Genomic DNA, 22784 nt, shown 5'->3' with positions numbered 1-22784 from the left:
TTGTGGACTACTTGATTACTAAATTGACCAGAAGTACTCTATTCTTTGTGCTAGCTGTCATACTCCTTTTTGTTGCGATGTTGGCTAGTCATTTATTGCAGTTTGCCATCACCCGCTTTTAGAAGACAGCACGCTTGAAATGGTTTGTGTTAGGCGCTCTATGCGGAAAGCTTTGGCTCTGCCTGTTTAAGCTCTCCAAAGAGGAATGGAATAGAATTGAGCTTCAGACATTTTCTCCATGGTGTCACAGTAAGAAAGAGACCAAAACTGCCACTGCCTGCTGATAGCAGCCTGCCACATCCCCACCGCTTGAAATGTGGAGGATTCGATCCAGAATTCAGAACTAGCAGAACCCCCCAGCTCCTGCAGGTTATGTATGTAAAGAGTGTGAACTTGTATTCAACAGGAAGAAAAAGAAAAAAAAAAACAAAAACAAACCACCAACTGCTGCTGACTTGTTTTATTAAAGGTTTGGTTATGATGATTAAAGAAATTTTTTGTAGTGTCAGCATGAGAGAAGACTTAACGTGATACTGAATTAACTGTAATACAGCTCAGTTAAAGTAAAAGCTTTTTCACGCATTCAAATTTTCATGCGTTAGTAAACTTAAATAAGCTATATGACTCCAAATATACTTGCTCTAGCATTTGAAGTGTTGGGTAGTTCTACTGCTAATGTGCTTCCTAGAATGTTTTTGGTTGTGAAATGTCTTATATAAACATTTTCATATGTGTTTGGTTCTCAGAGTAAGTTGATGATTTGTTTGCGGATGTTGAATGAACCACTGTTGGTTTTTAATCTTGAATCATAATCATCACCTGATTGTTTTGGGTTTTTTTTTCCTTCCTAACACTTTGATGCAGTGAGAAGCTTTATTAGCCTTATACAAAGTAGGAAGGATAGAAATTCCACTTGGGAGGGAAAAAAAACCAAAACAAAACCAAACCTCCCCTTTTCTTCTAATTTGCTGAAAGGGTTTAGAGAAGGAGGGACAAAGGAAGAGCAGAATTGTAGTGCCATGAGGTCTACAACTTAGCTCAATTTGATCTTAAACCACTGACTGGTTTAAGATCTGAGGGCTAAAACCACCTGTAGTGTTGCGCTGAGAAGCTTGTGTGCCAGGCAGCAGGAGTGTTTTGTACTTGGCTCTAGTAGCTTAGGCAACACTGTAGCTTAAAAGGGTGACAATCTTGTTCTTGTGATGGATGTTTTCAAGAAGGCGACAACTTTTTAAAACTTGCCTTTTTTGTTTTGTTTTCATTTAAGGCCTCTTCATTAGTAGCTGACCCAACCCAGTCACACAGGTAGAGGTGCTGCAAATGCAATATCTATACAAAAATTAAATGGAGAAAAATCAGTAAACAAATGTTGAAGCACAGCTGAAACAAGATGCAGGAGGGTGTGTGATGGTATGAAAGTTTACTGGCAATGTCAGAGATGCCCACATACAAGTGAGATACGCAGGTCACCCCAAATGAGTTCCAATAAAAGCTTTATACCAACACGAACGGTCCTATTTGTAGACATAGCGCTCTGTCTAAATATAAACTGCTCCCAGTCATGTCTAGACTAACATCAGAGTTGTGCTGGTATTGAAAGTGGGGGTTCAGAGTACAAGCCACACTGTTCTTTAAATTACTACTTACTACAAGGAGCATCTGAACTCTGTGGCAGCGGTACACCTTTGAATGTCATACGACGCCGTGTCACCCAAGACACCTTTTCTTCCTCTGGTTCAAGCGTCAGAAGTTAGTTCTGGTGGACGTGACCTGTAAGCTAAATATTCTTTAGCACATGTTTAAAGCTTTGAGAATGTATCGGTGGGTGGGTGGGTGGATGGATAGATCAGTAAATTACTTTCATTGCTAACTATTTTCAGCAGCTGAGTTTTAATGAGTCTTTCCACTGTTGCTACTGTGTTTAATCTGCTCACTTACTCAGCATTCGGCATTAAAGCAGCTTTCTAGGAGGTAAATGTTGTCCTGATTACAGAAGAGGTTAGTTTGATTGTGTTCTGCACAGACCTTGTGTTTAGAGTTCTGGTTTTTTTCAATTGAGAAATATATGCTGTGCACACAGATGATTAGGAGAGATAAGTAAGTGTTGTGTTTGGAAGTGCACATCCAAATATACAATTGCTATATTAAGATAAGTAACTTGGACTGCCTGAAGTTATAAACTGAGGTCCTGATTCTCTAGCAGTGGTCTTACTGTCACGTCCTCTATTTGTGAGGAGGTTCTCCGTATGGATTTGTGATTTAATGTGTATCAACACAGAGCTGAATAGAGTGAAAAGGATGGCAAAAAAGTGTCTTCTGCTTCCTTTTCATTTGCCATAAAAGTTCTTCCTTAGTTTCCTTGATATGCTGCCTAACATCTCCTGTCAAAATAAATAAGCACAGGGCAGCTGCTCTTAAAGGTAGGGAATACTTAAAACATGTAATGTACCAATGTGAAGAAAATGTAGTGGTATTTCTGGTAAGTGTACTAAAAAAAAAAAAAAACATATATCCAGGAGCTTTGATCAAATGCCAGCTCTTGCATCAGTCCTCTTTGTAATCTTTCTTGCTGATCTGTGACCTTGACCTTGTGTTTGTGTTTGTATGTCAAATCTATTTTAGGGATGGACAAACGAAGTTCAGTTTAATAGGATTTATACTGCAGCTTCACAGGATGCCTCAGTAAAATACAAAAAATGAAAATATTTGAATCAATTATTCTATTTCCAGTCATCTTTTTAGATTTCGGAGGGCTTGAATACATTGACTTTTTTTTTTTTTTTTTTAAATTCTGTTTAGGAGATGCTTCTTAAAAAGGCATCTCTATCTCACCGATGAATTCTTCTGAAATCAGCACAGACGTTCTGCCTTGGAGGTGGGGTTTCCTCTTGGAGAATCCCACTGGTGGCAATGCTTTCATTTGGCCTAAGTGCAGTTTGGCACTGAAAGGAGCAGTCCCTGCTCTTTGTCCTTCCACATGCCGCTCTGGTAGTCACGCGTTCCCACATGGAGAACTGTGAAACAACCACTTGGCAGTGTCTTTGGGGTTTCTTTTGATGGGGATGAGGTCCTTAGTCTGACTTGCCTTTGGGAGCTTTCTGCAGGCATGCTTGTGCCAATGCTGGGAAGGCGGCAGGCGTGAGCGGCTGCGGATCCAAAGACCAAGACAAGGCCGAACATTTTGGCAGCAGCTTCACCTTTAGGCCAGACAAAAATTCTTGTGGAACCATGTTTTTGTATAAATTTAAAAGTGCAGCTTCTGAAGTAGTTTATTTTATTTATTACTAGCATTGTTCTTCATAGCAACTGAGATGGCCTTTTTTTTTTTTCTTTTTTTTTTTTTCCTACAGATCAAGATCAGCCAGTTAGGCTCTGATGCGCCAGTGCCACTTGCGTTCAGCCGGGCTTTTGAGCACAGGCTTAATTTTAGACATACGCTAACATGGCAGCGAAGTTGGTCGGTGTAACTGACACTTGGGGCATATGGCTTTATAAAGGCTTAGTGACGTTGTTGGTTTGACAGGCACTATGAAAGACAGTCCCAAATTAGCTAATACTTATGTGCAAGTATGGAGTAATAGATTTATTTTTAACAGGGCTTTTATTTTGGGGGTAATGTTGTTATACTTAGAAAATCACACACTTTCTTCAGAAATCAGTCACACATCTCTGTTGTTTTGTTTTATACAGGTTTTAAATGAGTACGAGCACCTGTTTCAACTTTCTTGACATTAATGGAACAAGCAATAATAATAAATAGTCTTTTCTTGCTATTTTGTGATTGTTTCCTTCATGCAGCGCTCATGAAAGACCGATATAAAACGTATTAGTAAGAGCTAATTTCCACAACTTTGTGACAGCATATTATCTTTCTTCTTAAAATGCTTGTCATTTTTATGAACACAAAATTTGAGAAATCACTTCAAAGTGTATGCCCTTATATTGAGGGGTAGTTAAACACTTCCCCTTGCCAGCCATCCGCTGTTCCTACCATGGCTTTGTGGCAGTGAATACAGTTTTCATTGGTTTTCAGCTAAATCAGTATTTTAATTGTTCTGATTTGACTCATGGATAAGGTTGAGTTGCAGCCCAATTCCTAATGTTTGAAAGTATTATTAACTAACTGATCATCTCTCTATACATCTATATGACTTTAAAGGCTTTTAGTATTTTACTTAGGCGTTTATGTTATGAATCTTTGCAGATTAACTCTGGCATTGTGGTAAGATAAGGACTTTCTGTGACATTCTTTACCGGATGTTGTTAGCCTCTTCTCCCCAGGTTTTGCTGAAGTTGATTCTTATGTTCTATCTTTAATTCCGCTTAGTTTTATTGCTGCTTTGGAGGGGAAAAAAATACCTTTTTTTTTTTTTTTTATTCTAATTGAACTAGAAGAGAGATTTTCTTGCTAATGCAGGTTTTTCCTGTCTCACTTTACTGAAATTATATGAGCCTTTTCTGTTTGTTTCTGTTTTCTGTAGAAACATCATCTACAATAAGCTGAAATCTCCCATTACAATAGAAACTATATTGGCCTTCCACTCAAAAAAAAAAAAAAAAAATCATCTGGGTCTTTAACATGGATTTATGGGGGTTTCCATGTAATTGAATACTATGTGCCTTTGATGCTGTACTTCACCTTGCTATGGAATTACTGTGTATTTGTGTTCAGTTATCTGAAACCTATTCTGTTGAAAAGTCTAGAAAGTGGCTCTCATTCATAACTAACCATGAGACGCTTGGATCCAAGTGGAACACAGCTGCTTGTTGTCAATAAAAGCTCTGCATTACTGTTCAGTGCTTTGTTGCAGTTTGGCCTCTGTGAAAGCAATTCGTGGTTAAAATAACATAGGTGATAAGTCACTTGAACATGTACAGTTATTCCAACAAATCCAAGAAATACACAATTTTATTGTAGCTCTGTCAATAAATGCCTGTATCTTTGGATCCCTCCAACAACCAGAAGGTCAGAGCTGTGTGGAAATGCATTATCTACATGCATTGATCGTAACACAAAAGCATGATTGTCCAGAAGAGGACATTGATTTCTTCACTGTATATTAATCAAGTTTCATTCTTGGGGAGTTGACATAGAGCTAAATGCATAATCAGTGATTTATATTTGTAGGTGTTGGAAGGAATGGGAATCCGGTTGTTAGTTTCCTTTTAATTGCTTATTTATAGGCAAATGGTTTACAAAGACGGGAAAGATGCATCCTCTGTTCTGTTGTACCTACCCCTCTATCCTGGAAGCAGGTCTTTGGTATATATTTTTGTGCCTGTTTGCTCTTGGTCTCTTGAATAAGAAGACTCAATTAATCAGAAGCCTTTCTGCTCTCTGTACTTCTGAGCTTTGATCACACACTGCCTCCATTAGTTGAGATTTAGTGATACGTGCTGTTTCTGGATTCTGGTCCCTAATGGGGATGGGCTGGGGTGTAACTTTTCTGCCTTACCATTTAGTTTCTGCCCTTTTTGTCTTCACTAGCTGCAGATGATTGAGCAGTGAATTATGGGGTGGGTTTAGATGCCAAATACTCAATTCCTTCACAGGTGGCACTTGTAGGTTGAACATCTATTCCTCTTCATACTACAACTAGCAGAGTTGGCAGAGACTGTTTCTAAGTTCATGTCTGAGTGTTAGCAGCTCCTGATCAAGAAATGAACTCGAAGATGCCCAGTACCGTTACGGAACAAAATAGAAATGTTCCTCCAGTAGTATTTGTAAGAATAAATATATGTGCATGGGTCTGTGCTAAGGAATTGACTCAAATTTCTGTGTAACGCTCTGTTACAGGGGTAAATACTAAGTTAGATGAGCAGGGTGCAGTTTTCCCCATCTGAGAGTGATTATTTCTGTGATGGTCAAGTCTTTTACTTGTTAAAATAAGAAATACTAATTTAAGGGTGGCTGACATTAGCTGTTGCTTGAAGAGTGCCAAAAGCAAGAGAAATGGCCACACTTGTGATTCATCTCTGAACTTAGCAGAACTTCTTAGCAGGAGGTTTTGACTTGCGGGCCAGATTTGGATTACGCTGTGTACAGTGCTTGTCTGTAGTTGTAAACCTTGAGAGCTGCTACTAAGGCTTTCACAAACTCTGATTTTATGGCACTTGAGTATGTCCTCCATTTCCCCTTCCCCATGTACTTACTTCAGCTGTTTTGGGGGTTGGTTTGGGTTTTGGGTGAGGGATTTTTTTTCTTGGTTGGGTGGTGGTTTTTTTTTTTTTTTTTTTTTCCCCTCCTTATTTTTTTCTGATTTATTTTTTTCTTCCTTACTGGTAGGTTTGTGAAGTAAGCTTCAAGAACATGGGTCACCTGTAACTTAAGCAGAAATGTCTGCCTGCGGCCTGGTGTAAGCTGTGCGCTGCTTTCTGGAAGAGGCAGCAGAGATGGGTTGAGTGCCAGCATCGGACAGGTCGCGGCAGACCAGCGCTGCCTTGAAACGCCCTGCTTCTCGGGGCAGCCTAACTCCTGCCCGGGGTCCGTTGCCGCCGGGCCAGGCTTACTCTGGCTCCTGAGCTGTCTTGGCGCTCTCCTGTACACGTCGGCCCGCAGGGCGGACATACCTTCTTCTCTGAGCACGGCCACTCTCGGGTTGCTGTCGTTTGCGCTGGTACCATCCCCTCCCCGGGGGGAGAGCCGTGCGTCAGAGCTGGACGGGCGTTTTGTTGCAACGTGCTTCCCTGGGGTTGGGTACAAGCCGCGATGCAGCCAGCGCTGCCCGGACTTTCGGTCTTTTGCCTGAAGACGCTTTGCTGCCGCCGAGTTGGAGGTGTCCTGGCTTCTGCGTCTCCCCTCGCGCGGGCGCCAGCGTGTGGGGCCTGCCTTGCCGCCGCCTCCCCGCAAGGCGCTCTCCATAAATACGAAAATCTCCCTGACATTTCCACACCTCATTTAAGCAGACAGTGGAAATATTATATTCCCCCTTGGTATATGTTACGTATGGTCCCAAAGCTCCTCGCTGCTGTGAGGTGGCATTGCATGGTCTGGGTGAGTCACAGATTCCTGGACTGTGGAGAATCCCATGTGAAATCCGAGGAGCGGAGGGGACACTGAGGTGAGGTGTCTGAATCCCCCTTTCCACACCCCAGAGGGAATATGTAGGAACAGCCTCCCCTTCCTTACGTGCCTCTGGGGCCACAATTAACGACAGCAGTAATTAGCATTTACGTTTTAGCAGTCTCTTAAAAGCCAAAGTAAATCTAAATAGTCTCTCTCGCCGGAACTGTTGGGGCTTTTTCTTCCCCGCTCAGCTGTTGTTTCACTAACGTGTCAGTCCAGTGGTCTGTCAAATCTTACTCTCGCAGAAAAAGCTGTTCCTCCTGTCTGCTGTGCTGTAGGTTCTGTGCTTCTCTCAATTTTATGTGACTTAGGACTTCTCAGTTACCCCGTGCTTTCGTAAAATGGTAGGGTTTTGCACCGCTTTGAGCTATTGGTCAGCTGTTACGGAATGGGTTTTCTGCACTATTTTTTTCCAAATCCTACTGATTAAGCTCATAAAATCATCAGGAGGTTTTGATTTGGATGGTTTGGGTCTGTTCCCTTCCATTTGCCACCTTTTTTTTTCCCCCCTCCCAACACTGAAAAAATCAGCACCCCTTTCTGTTGTCTAAAACTTCTCTTAAAAAGTAAGGTCAGGACCGTGTTTGGCAGCACGCATTTTAACAGAACAGCGGGATGTAGCCGTGAAGCCATAACCCTGCCATTACCCCAAGGGGGTATTTTACAGAGCGAGCGAGCGACGCTGCCATGTGCTGGCAGCCTGGAGGGAACACCCCTGCCTGGGATGGGGGACGGGATGGGGCACGCCGGCTGCCTGGCGGGGTGGGGAGCCCCTCCAGAAATCCTGGCAGCAGTGGGGGCTCCCGCTCGCCGCTGCAACACGATTCCCCGCGTGCCCTCCCCTGACCGAGCTGTTTACAAGCGATGGGCTATCCAGGCTGTCCTTCCCGCGTTTCACATGTCTTCTGGAGTCAAGTCAGTGGGCCTAATGGAGGAGTGAATAACATGCCAAGCTCCTGGGAGGGAGCCTATTTTTGCTTTCTCGAAGTGATATCCTACGACTGCAGGAGAAGAGCCTGATTTTTTTTCTTTTTTTTTTTTTAATGAATTCATTGTAAAAAAGACCTGTTGATTCCCAAGTTCTTTTGAGTGCAACCATAGATGAATTCACCCGTTTATTGCTGAATTTTGCTCCCCCATCTGATCACTTTTGCTCTTTTCTGTCTTTTTCTAAATTACGTTTGCAAAGGGAACCTTCAAAATGTCTTGACAGCCTGAATCAAAACTGTGAAGAGGTCTCAGCTGCTCCATTCATCTCAATAGATTTCTGACAGAAAGCAGGGATTTAGCGAAGCACTTAAATACTTGGTTCTCTCAAAGCACATGCTTAAGTGCCGTTGAAGTACCTGCACGTTTGCGCAGCTCTGTGGATTTGGTACCGTGGGTTGTTGAAATCAGGCCTGTTTCACTGCTTATAGCCTTAGCAAAAAGAGTCAACAGGAGTGCTTATACCACCACTCTGAATACATCCTTCCTGCCTGCTAAAATCAAAGCACTACAAATTGAGCTTAATAACAAAATAATTCTGGGACAGCCAGCCTCATTTGCCACGCTCATCTTTAGTTCAGTGCAAGATTCTGCTGCAATTTGCGGTGCATCTAGGAATTTTTCTGGAGACCTTGATTTTGTTGTGCTCTGCAGCATTTCAGTGCAGACGGCTGTAAGGATGGGGAAACATTTAAAATCCTGTGTTATAGGTACTTACTCAGTGCTGTTCCTGGAGCTGTTGAGTGATACACAGCCTTTAATATATTTATCCTCGACTATCTTTCTGAAGTTTGCATCTATTATTGCTCCATCTGGGAAAACAGGGTACAGAAAAGTAAACCCAGAAGTCAGACAGCCTGTCTGCAGCACAGCAAGTAATTGGACCCCTGGATCCCAAGCTGCCACTGTAATCACTGTACTGCATTCCTCAAATCTGTAATAATTAAAGTGACTGCCTGAGCCATTGGGTGATGTGGTGGGCTGTAGCCTTTGCATTTGGGAATATGAGAACAGGAAGGCAGTGAGCTAGCGAGAGACTTTTTCTGGCTCTTCCAGTAGTTTCGAGCCATTAGAACACTGAATTTATTAAATAACTAAAGATTTTAATGTAACAGACCAGCTTGATTTCAGCTCTATGAATTCATGTTTCGACTCATCTCAACTTAAAAGTGGAACATAAAAATACTGCGGGAATTTAATAGTCATTAAAGAACTCTGAGATGCAGTTAATAAAAATGTTTTATCTGTGTGTGTGTATATATATATATACACACATCTCAACCTCTATTAATCATTCTAACAATATGCATGACTTTGGATAATCTCTCTTTTAATAAGTGTTCATGTGGGCTATCTGCTGGCCATTGCTGATTTCCTAAACGAATACCTTAATAGCTGCTATAAGATTTTTCTCATAAGATCTTGAATTAAGATTAGAGAAGAAGTCACCTTGATAATATCAAGTTTTATGAGTTATCTCCTTTAGATTGTGTAGTCTGCCTATTCGAATAATGCTAGTCTAGTGTTGTTAATTTACTGTGGCACTCTCTTCCATTTAGCAAAGGGATTTCACTAGAAATACTAGTCTGGGATATTGGAAAAAATGTCTTATGGATGTCATTTTGCTAGTTTAAACTGTGAACTGTTCTTAATTTCTTAAATGGCAGCAGCTGAGTATCTGTTGGGTTAACAAGGAGGCTGCTCTTTGCTTAGAGTCTCCAATTACGTTTTACAGTTAAGGCATTCATTAATTCAAAGAATTCTTTAAAAATAAATCTATAGAGATATATTCAGGAGGCGAAAGCCATTGGCTCAGATGTTGTTGTGGTTTAACCTATTAGAAGATGTGTTCTTCATTTCATTGTTTTCTGCAGCAGTAATACTTTATGGTAAGCAAAGGATCTTAATTTTTTTATTACCATTCTTTTAAAATCTTTGTGATGGCTAGGTATATCTGTAGTTTGCAAACAAAGAAAAAATCCGACTGCAAAAGTCAAATTAATATTGTGCACGTACACAGTTCCTATAGTTCCGTGTACAATTTAATATTCTCTTATCTTCCCTATTCTGCCCACAGTTTCTCCCTAGGCAGGTTTTAAAAGGCTGTAGGACTGATTTCCCATGGTATGCTCTGCTTGGAGAGCATCTCCACAGGTTACAGCATTTGTGCTGCAAATCCTGCTGCTGCTTTAGTTCTGTCTTGGTAAACACGGCTTAATGAGCTGTGATCGGTGTGTGTTCTTGGAGGGTCTGAAAATAGCCTCTGCAAAGCAAGTGTTTTATTTATTTGTTAGGCTACAGAGGTCTGGGAGAAGATAGTTCACCAAAACCAGTACATAAACCAGTGCATATACAGTAGTCAGGAAAGCATGTCAGCTTTAATTTATTCATTAATTTTGTCACAATAGTTAAATGTAATTTTTAGGTCTAGAGATTCGTAGATATTAGAGGTTAATGTTAGAGGCTCATTGCATAAGGTTACTTCAGCCCTTACTGGGAAACATGAGATGTGTTGCTGTACGGCTGCTCCTTTCTCTTCCTTTTGCCTTATTTCTTTACACACACACACACACCGCTTTCCTTGGTTCTGGTGATTTCTGGAATAACATTTAATTATGAGAAAAACTATTAACATTTCAGTGGGTCTAGGAAAATTCTCTGGTATGGTCTGTATGTTTTTAAAAGGTTGCTGAATGGTTACCTTACTGTCCAGCTAAACGTTAATTTCCAAAGCTGGTTCAGTTTCCACATGACCAAGCTTTAGGTAGTGGAAGAAAAGCATACATGGTTCAAAACTTGCTGGAAATGCTTAGTTGTGAGATTGCCTTCAAACCCTGAAATTTACTACCTGGCTTTCCATCACAAATATGGTGTAGGCTTAGAGACATTTTTTTAAAATGTAATTTCAGTCCCTGACAGATGACTTCATCTCATATGTGTATTGTACATTAGGTCACGTAGGGTTTTATAACACTGTAATACCTGTTGCAGCACTAGATTAGAACAGGCTCTTTAGAAGGATTGCTGATGTCCCATTCCTTACGTGTTAAATGCTTTTCAGATTTCATTCTTTTTAATGAAGGCTCCTTTGCATCAACCCAATTTCTGTAAAATTATCAGTATTTCCTTAGCACTGAGTAATTAAAAAAAGTGGCAAACCGCTTCTTAGAGTAGTTATTGTATGTAAATTGTACTGTCTTCAAGTGTCATCTGCAACAGGCTTTTTGAGTACCTGAGGGATTTGCATAAATGTGTTGTCTTTTTTTAATTACCCAGAGCTGTAATGAGTAAAGTTTTACTGAATATTGGCTTAATGGTGCATTTGTTTGGGGCTTGATCTTAAAGGTGACCTGCAAGGCTTGCTTTTATCAGACAGTACGAAATCTTGAAAAAATTGCAATTGTATTCTCTTAAATAAAAAACAGAGGGTCTCAGGTGCTACTCACTCCTTTTTAAGAACAGCATGTTGTCAGCTTAATTCCCTTTTGAAATACTAAAATGTGGCTGCAGGTAAATGGTTTATTTTTGGAAGCTGTATTTTCTGGATAAAGTGGATTCCCAAATATTTGAGGAAGTAAGTCTAGCAGTATTGATGTTGCAGTTGCTGGATACTTAACGTATTCATTGGAAACCTTGATTTTTTCCAAGGATTTGATATTTCTCTTTTTAATCAATTTGGGGTTGAAACTCTGCAAAAGCCCACCCAGAGGTGCACAGGTTTTTGAAGGAACAGTAAGGTGATCGGTAATTTTTTCATTAGATGAATCCACATTTAAGTTGTAGTTACATATTTGAACGAACACTGTGTCTTCTACAGGAAATGATGTAAGTGCTGGTTAATACAGGCATGTGTTTCTGAGAGAAGTACTGAGAGCCCAGAAATTGTTAGCAACTTTTCATTTGATATTTAGATACTTGGGTATACACATTTACACTACAATGCATGGCTGGTGAGATAGCTCAGTTTTTAGAGTTGCTATAAATGACTTAAAATCTAGCAAGGGAGTATTTGTGCAGGGGGATATATGGGCTTTTAATGTTATGGCTACTTAGTTGTTCTTCTGATTCTTTACTTTTTTCAGGTCTGATATTTTCCTGACTTGTAGTTGCCTGTAGCATTTGCATTTAAAAAACAGCCTCTGGGAAATCGATCATAAAATATTCATTCACTTTGAGGCAAAGATTTCATCTGTGTGCATCCTTTTTAAACTTGTAAATAACAAGTTTTCAGCGGGCTTTTAGTCTGTGAAAGTGAGCTGCGGAGTTAGGTTTGTGGAAAGACACTTAGCTTTGCTCATGTTGAATGTTCATGCCAGTTTAGAACTGAATGAGTGAAGGAGTAGGCATGCGTGCTGTAGTGATCTCAATATTGAACTGTGGTGACTGTCTGAACTGTTCATGCTATCACTGACCAGTAATACAACTTAACTAAAACTGCAGAGATGTATCTAGCATAGATGCCATTGCCGTGCTTCTTATAGCATGCAGCCTCATCCAAGGAAGTACGGAGTAGAAATGTTCTGCGCTCTTTGAAAATAACAAGACTTCAAGGAAGACATGGTTTTGGTTTTTGTTTTGATTTGGTTTCCATCCCCGGAAACATTCAAGGTCAGGTTGGACGGGGCTCTGAGCAGCCTGATCTAGTTAGCGGTGTCCCTGCTCACTGCAGGGGGGTTGGACTAGATGACCTCTAGGGGTCCCTTCCAACCCCAAACATTCTATGATTCTATGTTTAATACATAGAAAGAATGTAAAGGTAAAAATCCTCCAGCGGAGGGGGGATTTTTATATCAGGGTTTATATTATATCAGGAACATAAGCACCCTTTTGACCACTCCTATCACATTACTCTTCTAATGACTTGTGGTAGTTGGGAGTTTTAAGAGCAACAGGCTTCTTCCCTGTTGTGCTATCGTACTAGATCTTGCCTTACTGGGTAGTCCTGGGCAGCAGTGGCAACTCAGTTTCTACATTTAGCGATATCATCTACCTGCCAAACAAAAATCTACTCCGATATGATGCTGTCTATTCTGTTACTTGAAAACAGATTCAACATGAACCTAAACATCAACTTCAGGCATACCTTTTCCCCATTAATTCTCTTTTAGAGTGACAGTCCGAGTGTCCTCTGTATTTACATAGGAGGAAGAAAGGTTGATGCAACTGTAAAGTAAAATCAAATGTAATTTTTTTAAAAACTAAATTACTTAGAGTGCTTTAAGGTTTTCCTTTCATGGTTGCTACTCCTTATTTTGAGCTGTAGGATAGAGAAATTCAATGAACACTTGCAGTAGCTATGCTTATGATAGTTAAGCTTAATTTTTGTATAAAATTATCTGTCTCAGAACTTTGTTTCCACAAAGTACGTTAAATTAGTTGCAACGTACTTTGTCCATTATTTGACTTTTAACTTCTTCTGGAAGTGGCTATTGCTTATGTATGCTGAATCTCTTGTCCTAAGACAATGTGGGTTGGATTTTGGTGTTTGGTTTTGGTTTTTTTTTTTTTTAAAGTCTTATGCAATTAGATCTTATCCTAAATATTTTCTTTCCTGACCACTTGTTTTTTTGTTTTGTTTTTTTTTTGTTTTGATTTGTTTTTCACTTAGGTATTTGATGTGCTTGGTGGAGATGGAAAAAGATGAAAAACAAGCTGGCTTCCTGGAGAAAGAAGGCGGCAAATACTTAATGGAACTTTATTACTGTGGAACCATGTTTTGAGTGCTCCTCCTAGATACCTTTCATAAATACTCTAGATATCAGCAGATTGATATGATTGGAAACCTGGCTCGTCAAACAGTACACACTGGAAGAAGCCTGCTTGGAATATGATATTTTGTATTGTTTCTGAAAGTCTGTGAGGAAACACTACAGACATCTACCTGTTCTTTCTTAACTCTGCATCTCGATTCAGCTGCAGCAAAACTAGCCTTTGAAGTGAATAGAACCAGAGCCCCTTTGGAAACTTTTATTGAACATGACTCATGGAGAAGAGCTTGGCTCTGAGATGCACCAGGATTCTGTTGTTCTAACTTACCTAGAGGGATTACTAATGCATCAAGCAGCAGGAGGCTCAGGTACTGCAGTTGACAAAAAGTCCACTGGGCATAGTGGAGAGGATCAAAAGTTTAAGATTTCTGGAAATATATTTCCCAGCTGTCAAAGTAATGGTCCAGTTCTTAACACAAATACATATCAGGGATCTGGCATGCTGCACCTCAAAAAAGCAAGACTGTTGCAGTCTTCAGAAGACTGGAATGCAGCAAAGAGAAGGCGGTTGTCTGATTCCATTGTGGATTTAGATGGAAAAAAGGAAGCCTTGTTAGCTGGCATGGTTGAAAATGTGCCTAAAGGCAAACAGGATAGCACATTACTTGCCTCTTTGCTTCAGTCATTCAGCTCTAGGCTGCAGAGTGTTGCTCTGTCGCAGCAGATTAGGCAGAGCCTTAAGGAGCAAGGGTACTCCCTTAGCCATGATTCTTTACAAGTGGAGAAAGATTTAAGGTGCTATGGTGTTGCATCCAGTCACCTGAAGACTCTACTGAAGAAGAGCAAAGCAAAAGATCAGAAGTTGGACAACAGCTTGCCTGATATAACAAAGAACCTGCCCAAAGAGAGGTTTATAGAATCTCCTCATGCGGTGCAGAGTGGACCTAAGGTGATAAATGAGCCACTGTCATGTGCTGCAAGATTACAAGCTGTTGCAAGCATGGTAGAGAAACGATCTAGTCCCGCTGCTTCGCCGAAGCCCAGCGTAGCATGCAGCCAGCTAGCTCTACTCCTTTCAAGTGAAGCGCACTTGCAGCAGTACTCCAGGGAACACGCTTTAAAAGCACAAAATGCAAATCAAATAGCAAGTGAGAGACTTGCGGCTATGGCCAGATTGCAAGAAAGCGCTCAGAAAGATATTGGCCAATTTGGTTTAGCAAAAGGAATGACAAGCCATCTCAATGGTCAAACAGGATCATCGACCAAAACGGTACCTAGCAAAAGCAATATGGCACCATTTCAGAGTTCTGTGGGAATCATGCATTCGCCTCCCAAAAATGTGGGATACAAAAGTACTTTGGAGAGGAGTAACCTGAAAACTTCTCCCAGCAACAGTCTGCTCTTGCATCTACTGAAAAGCCAAAATACCCCCAAACACGTAAAAGGGCACGAACAGAGTGAGAGAGCCAGCATTTTTGAAGACAGCAGCACACCAACAACTATTGATGAGTATTCAGACAACAACCCTAGTTTTACAGAAGATGACAGCAGTGATGATGAAAGCTCCCATTCTAACTGTCTTCCTATAGACCTGTCCTTTAAACAGAGGACGGATAAACCAGATGCAGGTCCACCTGCATCCCTGGACAACCTGACTCAGTCCTTGCTTCATAACTGGGATCCAAAAGTTTCCTGTCCAGAGAACAAGGAAGACAAAGACACTCCGAAAGCTTCCAAGCTGAATCCCCATCAGAAAGTAACGCTGCTTCAGCTGTTACTTGGGCATAAGAGCGAAGAAAAGGTCGACAAGAATAATGACCCTCAGGGACCACACAGTGCAGCTGATGTGGCAAAATTCACTGTACAGACTGGTAAAAGGACTCCTGTTACTGACAGTCCCAGCGCAAATCGAATGACTCCGTTAAGCACTCCACCTTTGCTGGCTTCTGTAAAAGCAGACTCTCCTATAAATCTCTCGCATCAGTCGTTAGCCATCAGGCGTAGCTCACCACCGTACGCCTGCAGCATCCAGCCGGACAGGGTGGTAAATCCCGCATCCAAACATTTGATAGACCTTTCTAAAAGCAAAGAAATTCAAGGAGCCAAGCTGAGCAGGAACGATAGTCCCCAGAACTCTTCGGCTTTCAGTGCCAGCAAGCTGTTGCAGAACCTCGCTCAGTGCGGCATGCAGACTTCCATGTCCAGCGAAGAACAAAGAGCTAGCAAACAGCTGCTAGCAGGGAACACAGATAAACCAGTTGGCTTGATTGATAGATTGAACAGCCCTCTGCTCACAAATAAATTGAGTACGCCTGAAGAAAATAACAAAATATTCAGTTGTCAGCCTGCATCTGCTGAACAAGGACTTCCAGGTTCCGAAATAGAAAATCTCCTTGAAAGGCGCACTGTCCTTCAGCTGCTTCTGGGAACTCCCAGTAAAGGTAAAAGCGAAAAGAAGGAGAGGATGCTTTTGAGAGATGAAAGTTCTCAAGAACAGACAGAGAAGGCTTTGAATGAGCAAATATTGACGGTGAAAATAAAAACCGAACCATCTGAAGAATCAAATGTTCCTTATAATTCAAATGCACAACAAGTAAGAGAGTGCAAGGGTAACAAATTTCAAGGATTCGTTCATTCACTGCAGAGAAACACAGCTGCTTCTCCAGCATCCGAGGAGTTGAAGTCTGAGCCTCTTTCGCCTCAGGATTTCTCTTTCTCCAAAAACGGGCTGCTAAGTAGGTTGCTGAGACAGAACCAAGACGGTTACCCTGCAGATGAGCTGGACAGAACTCACCGGAACAGTGAGCTGACACACCTGGAATCAAAGAGTCTTTGCACAGTACCGAAGAAGAGGAAGCTTCACGCTGAGCCTTTGGAAAGCCCATTAAAAAAGATGAAAAGTAATGTGTCTGATGCTGCAAACAATCACGCTTCTCCTACCGAGGCACTGTACGGGCCTTTGCTTAACCAGCAAGAACTGAAATTCAGCAGAAGCGATGCTGAATTTAAATATGCTGTAAGTCATGGTTCAAGTAATGAAAGCGAAAATAGGAGTTGGTCGAGAGATAGTAAAGGCTTTAATGTGTTGAAACAGCTGCTTCTCTCGGAAAACTGTGAGAGAGATCTGTCACAACATAGGAGTAACATGCTAATGGAGGGCAAGAAAAAAGGAAACAAAACCAGTGCAACAATTAATAAACCTGAATTCAGCATTTCTTCTGTAAATTCATTAATGGGAAGCCCTGTGCAACAGAACAATTGTGTAGATCACAGAACATTTCAGTATCCAGTAGCAGTAAAAAGTCCTGCTGGTTCCCCCTTCCCTGAACATTTGGGGAGTACAGTGTCTAGACTTGAGTCTGACCAGTTTAACATGTGTCCCATGCCCAGTGAAAAAGGGCCCATCAGATGGGTGATCACAGGTATGGACAAGAACGATTATGAAAAAGACTCTCCGAGACTGACCAAAACCAATCCAATATTGTACTACATGTTACAGAAGGGCGGCAACTCTGTTAGTAGCAAAGAAGCACATGACAAAGAAACCTGGAATGAACCTTCATTTACTGATAGCTCAACTCATGTTACAATCAAAGAGGAGTTGACATCTGATGCAGAGCTTAAAACTCCTTTTAGTAACTTAAGAAGCCCTTACAACAGCCATATGGGGAGTAAGACCTCGCATCAACATGGTGTGAATGGAGAAGTGCATGGACTTCTGGAAAAAGTGCTAACAATCAAAAAAGAGCCAGAATAAACTACAGCCTCTTCAATGAGTTTACAATCAGTGGTTTTGAATCTTTGTTTAAAAAAAAAAAAAAAAAAAGAAAAAGAAAAAAAATAAAAATTAGTACGAACTTGACTACTGTATAAATTGAGCATGATTTTAGAAAAGCATGGTCTAATTGAAACATGTTTTCATTTGATAAACTTTTTATTTTTCTGGTGATGTTATTTAAAATACATGTAGATAAAATTTGCTTTACAATAGATTGTCACAAGGAAACTAGAAAGGTTGTAATTTGTACAAGACATTTCTGTATGCATCAGATTAAGTTATGAGTACTCTTTGATCAGTCTTATTTGGATCTGCAAGTTTTTGGTATAACATAAAGTGTAAGCGTACAGCCTAGGTGGTGGTAATGCTGCGTTTCCTCCCTCCCTGTAAAATAATCCTTATTTTTTTGGAAGCCTGAGCATAGAGACAGTGTACTTTTTTTTTTTTTGAATGTTTAATACGTTTTGTGAAATTTTAAGAATAACTTAAGAAATGGAGCAGTCCGTCCAAGGTATTAGCTCGTCATATTGGAAAACCTGTGTCAGTGTTAATAATCGAAATGCACTGAAATGTATTTTTTAGTGCTTCCAAAAATTTTATTGTTATTTTTAAATCTTGTTTGTGGTCCTGCCAGAATAGTGGTGTAAAATCTATTTTTCTTCTTTGCCCTGCTCTTGACAAATGCCTTCCTCAGAATCCTTAGCCATAGTTGCGAGTTGCTAGTTAACGATTAAGGGGGTTTTCTAGGGTTTTATACAAAGACAGATTTTCACAGGCCATGCAAGTACTGCATGAGTCTTTTTGTCGGCGCATTCCTGTCACATCCCTGCTTAAAAGGGGAAAGCCAAAATGCCTCTTGGAGTAGTGCGATTAAGAAAGCTTAGCGCATCTATTTGGTGAGGAAAATGGTGGGAAGTTTGTGAAGCGGGTGAGTGGAACTGTCTGTTCAGCACCATCCTGCTTCCCCTGCAGGAGAATATCAGCTGCGCTAAAGCAGCACATCAGGCTTCCACTCGAAGATGGAATAGGATTTTAATGAAAAATGTGTTGGCCTCTTCCTACAACCAGGGAAAAGAATCCATATTCTGCCAATATTTATTACTCTCTGAACAGCTGATGCATGGTTTAATGCACTACCCTTTCACTGCAGAAAATCTGGTTTTAGAATAATTTTTCAGGTTGCACCGAGGATAAAATTGTGGTTTTGTCATGTTCTGTAATGGATAGTGGGACACGTCTGAGAAATCCTCCTCTGCCCTTTTCCTCAATCCCCACCTGTGCTGTGATTTGTAACATCTGGCAATATCAGCCTGAGATGGGAGTAACTGAAAATTGCGGTCAAAGCTGAGATGCCTTAAAAGAATTGCTGGCTGGGGAAGAGCCATGCGGCTCTGCTTTCCTGTTAACACTGTCGGTGTTAACTCCATTTGCAGCCCTTATTTCTCATGGGGGAGGAGGAGGACAAAATCCAGTTCCTCTAAATTACATGCATTATTGGCAACCATACGTTTTGCTGAACTTTTTACTCCCCTGAAAAAAAATGTGCTCTGTAGCTTCTAATTTCACCGATAATCCCCTATGCTGAGCAGTTGGCTTGCGCCGACAATGAAAGCTGCGCTCTGTTTTCATTTTGACCATTTCCACCATTGAGAGCCGATGACATGACAAAACTGCTGTTTCTGTCCATCTCGTGTTTGCATAGCGGGGACGAATGATGGGGCATTTTGCTCTTTTTCCTTCCTGGTTTGGTTTCAGAGATCCTTTTCCCAGACTGCTGACTTGCCGAGACGGAGTGAGCTGTTGCCTCCCTCTCGTCCTTCACCCTCCTGCCTGGGATCGGTTTCCCTTCTTTCCAGTGCAGTCCCTACTGAAAGGGACTCCTCCTGCCTGACAGCTGGAAAACGCACCACTATTCTGTTTTACCCCCCCGGGGGATACCTTCTTTTAGGGAACACGTATTTGGCAGTATCCGACATCAAACATTCCCCCTGGTTTATATGAGAAATAACAGAGCGATTTAAAGATATATTTTTATGTTATTTGGGTGAAGCGTAATATATTAATGGGCTGTACAAAGAAGATTTATATTTTAAAACCTTCACACAAATCTAGTATAATTTTAAATGTCATTGTCTGAAGTATAATATAAAAATAAAATTTTGTTTGTCTTTAATATTGCATTTGTAAGTGGCCCAATGACAATTCAGATGTCTCATAGAATAATCATTAATGAGATAAAGTATATTTTGGATTGACAGTGGAACTGAATTCTTTTTATATGAGTCAACCCAGCAGAAATATTAAAAAGATGGTATTTGTTCCATCCATTAAATGTCTCTTAAAGTCTTAATTGATTATTTTTCTTGAAACAACGTGTATATAGCTAGGAAATATATACAATATAGAATAATAGATGGTCCTTGGAGTAAATACAGGGCTATAATTTACGTGAGGGGCTCCACAGAAAAATGCAGCTTGAAGGGATGTGAAATAATCTGGTTGGAAAAGCTTCAACAAAACAAAGTTGAGATGAAAAGTAGGGAGGAGAGTCTAACCCTAACAAAAAGTAATATTGGAGTCTAGGAGTGTGCTTACCTATGTATTTATTCTATGGTAGTCTATTGCTATAATATATACTTTTGAATATTTAGTTTTTAAAGTTTTATAAAACATTTAAGTTAAAAATGTTAACAGTTTGACCAGTTACTGATTTAGCTTTCTTTTTAGGTGATGGTAATGAAGGGGTATTACCATTCTCTCAGACATCAGTAAACTATAATACACAAGAATCTAAGTTTAGGACATGCTGTTCGTGGAAGAATCATACCTCTTGCAGACATTGCAATCCCAAGCAGCGTGTAGCGTAACACTGAGGCCCTTGAGAGAGGGTAGGGCGTGCCAACCGAATGCTTTTCAGTCAGCAGCTAAGAGGGCAACAGTCTTCTATGTGAAATTCTCCAGAATCTCTCATGCTACCCCTCCCTAGGGAAGAGAGGTCGTCTGTAAAATCTACCCCATCTCCATTTGCAGCCTTTAAACCTGAGGATGTAAGGCTCTTTCATCATTTATCTTGTAGCATGGGTGAATACAAGGAAGTCACCATTGTTCTCCTTGGGGACTTTTGCCTCTCAGTTGTTCCATCAGAAGAGGAGGGTGCGGGAGCTGGGTTTGCTGCACCAGCAGAAGGGCCAGTAGGGCTGGCCATGTTTTCCCAAGCACCTCAAGGACCCTTGATTTCCACCAGTCCCTGTAGATGAATGACAAACCAAGGTCATCTGTTGATTAACGCTTGGTATATTCTCAGCAACTCCTGTCTCTTTGGTTCAGGAGACGTTTGCTACTAGGATATGCATTTTGGCTGCCCCCAGTATGCTTCCTCGGTCTGTGGGAGTGGAAGCCTCAAAGATAGCTCTGCAAACTTGGGAGGCTGAAGTTTCAGCTAGGCCTTTAAACTATAGACTTGAGGAAAAGCATGGCCTTGTCAGATATTGGCAGCAGTAGCTGTGTAGGCAAAGAGGTGCAGGATCGATGGGTGCCGTTGAGTGATCTCGCCATCAAAGGAGCAGGGAGGGAGGGGAGGAGATCACATCCCAGTTGTAGCTGGGTGAGGGAAAGTTGCCTCCTCTTCAGGGAGCAGCGAAGAAATGAGTTAGGGATGTGTCTACACCACACTTAAAGTTGTAATTGCAGCCCCTTGGGACTTAGACCCGAGTTAACTTTAACCTCACTTAAGTCAGAGGAGTTGCAGCAGCAGCAGTCGGGTTGCGGAGTGCCTGACGCCTTGTACGAGGGGGCATCTGCAGGCTCGTGCCGCTTCACCCGCTGCGGTGGCCTAGCGCTCAGGCTAGCTAGATTTGGGGGTTGACTTGTAATTGCTATGCAGATACGCCTTTTCTTTCCAGGGGAAAGCATACGGGACTGAGGTAACCAGATCTCTAGTGTCTCCTCTGCCAAAGTGTGAGGAAACGATGGGGGGTAAATGCATGACCACAGAATCAAAACTCTTTTGCTGGAGGACTTCTCTACTGATGCCACATAACCACGCGGCTTAGTTTGAGAAGTTTGTAAACATTACGAGATCAAAAGGGAATTCAGCCATAACTTTCACTTTTCTTAGCCATTTACTCTTAGTAATGTTTTTAAATTTTTAATTTACAAATGTTTTTAAAAAGAAAGAAATGAACGGTTTAATTTTTCCCTGTTAAATGTTGGTGAAAGTATTACAGCTCTCATTGACGTCAGTGACATGATATTACCAGTTTGTTCTCTGCCACATCTTACAGAGGAGTAAACTGGTAAGTATATATTATATATATTTATATATAATGTAAATATATTGACTTGTTACACCTATAATATGTCGAAATTGGTTTTTAAAAGGTGATGTAAATAGTGGTTTCCTTAATGAAAAATACATATTTTGTATTGTTCTAATGCAAAGGAAAAAAACCCCTTTTAATCTTTTTTGTTATGTATATTCCATGTATAAGTGTAAATATGATCACATAGGTTTAAAAACTTTTGCATGTATGTATACAGTTGCAAGTCTGGAAGAATGTATAGAAAAATACTTTTATTTAAAGTTGTGATTACCTGCTGCATGAAAAGTGCATGGGGGACCCTGTGCATCTGTACGTTGGCAAAAAAAAAAAAGTCTTAACAAGTCAGGTCAGTTCAAAACACAACAGTATTCCATTTCTGGACATGACTTCTGCTGTGGTATTTTAGCTTTGTGAAAGAATGTGCTTCAAATCAAAAGGGTCTGGGGGAAAAAAAAAAGCGCAAAACTACTTTTAAAACACGAAGTACTCATACAACTATAATAAGTCGTGTAAGTTCAGGACTCCATTTTGCGTAATTGAAATATTGTACCAGGACTATTGCATCCCTGTAACACAAAGGAATATTGATTCTCATTGCCATACATTAGAATTTGGGATTTTACCACAACCAATTTTATTGTGATGTGTCTTCAGTAATTTATCTAACTGGTCTCATTTTTTTTATTAGAAATTAATTTCCTCATGTGATGTCACAAAACTGTACATACTGCAGTGTGAAGTTTTTTTAAATCTTTCAGTGTTTACTTCCTGCAGAAGATTTGAATAAATGAGAAAAATGCATTGTCTTGATGGTTTTTAAATCTGCTTTATTTTATGTGTACTTTCGATTACTGGAGTGTTAGCGGGCTCTCTGCATCAGTGCTATTAATATAAATTTCTGACAACAAAAACATCTCCAGGAA

The 22784-nt window shown here is 40.6% G+C and overlaps 1 protein-coding gene across 3 annotated transcripts in view; it reads left to right on the top strand.

The window, feature by feature from the left end:
• Positions 1–21781, top strand: part of NRIP1 (nuclear receptor interacting protein 1) — a 72716-nt gene extending 50935 nt beyond the window's left edge. For all 3 annotated transcript variants that reach the window (XM_035896493.1, XM_035896494.1, XM_035896495.1), the window contains one exon: positions 13662–21781. In XM_035896493.1, coding sequence (XP_035752386.1) covers positions 14030–17518 — 3489 coding nt within the window. In that variant the 5' untranslated portion in view covers positions 13662–14029 and the 3' untranslated portion in view covers positions 17519–21781. The remainder of the gene's footprint in view (positions 1–13661) is intronic.
• Positions 21782–22784: the final 1003 nt, after the last annotated feature.

The sequence above is a fragment of the Egretta garzetta genome, unplaced genomic scaffold (genome assembly GCF_000687185.1).
Source record: "Egretta garzetta isolate BGI_Z169 unplaced genomic scaffold, ASM68718v1 scaffold45, whole genome shotgun sequence".
Classification (NCBI taxonomy): domain Eukaryota; kingdom Metazoa; phylum Chordata; class Aves; order Pelecaniformes; family Ardeidae; genus Egretta; species Egretta garzetta.
The sequence above is the reverse complement of the archived record's forward strand: the minus strand, read 5'-3'. Positions and strand labels throughout refer to the sequence as shown.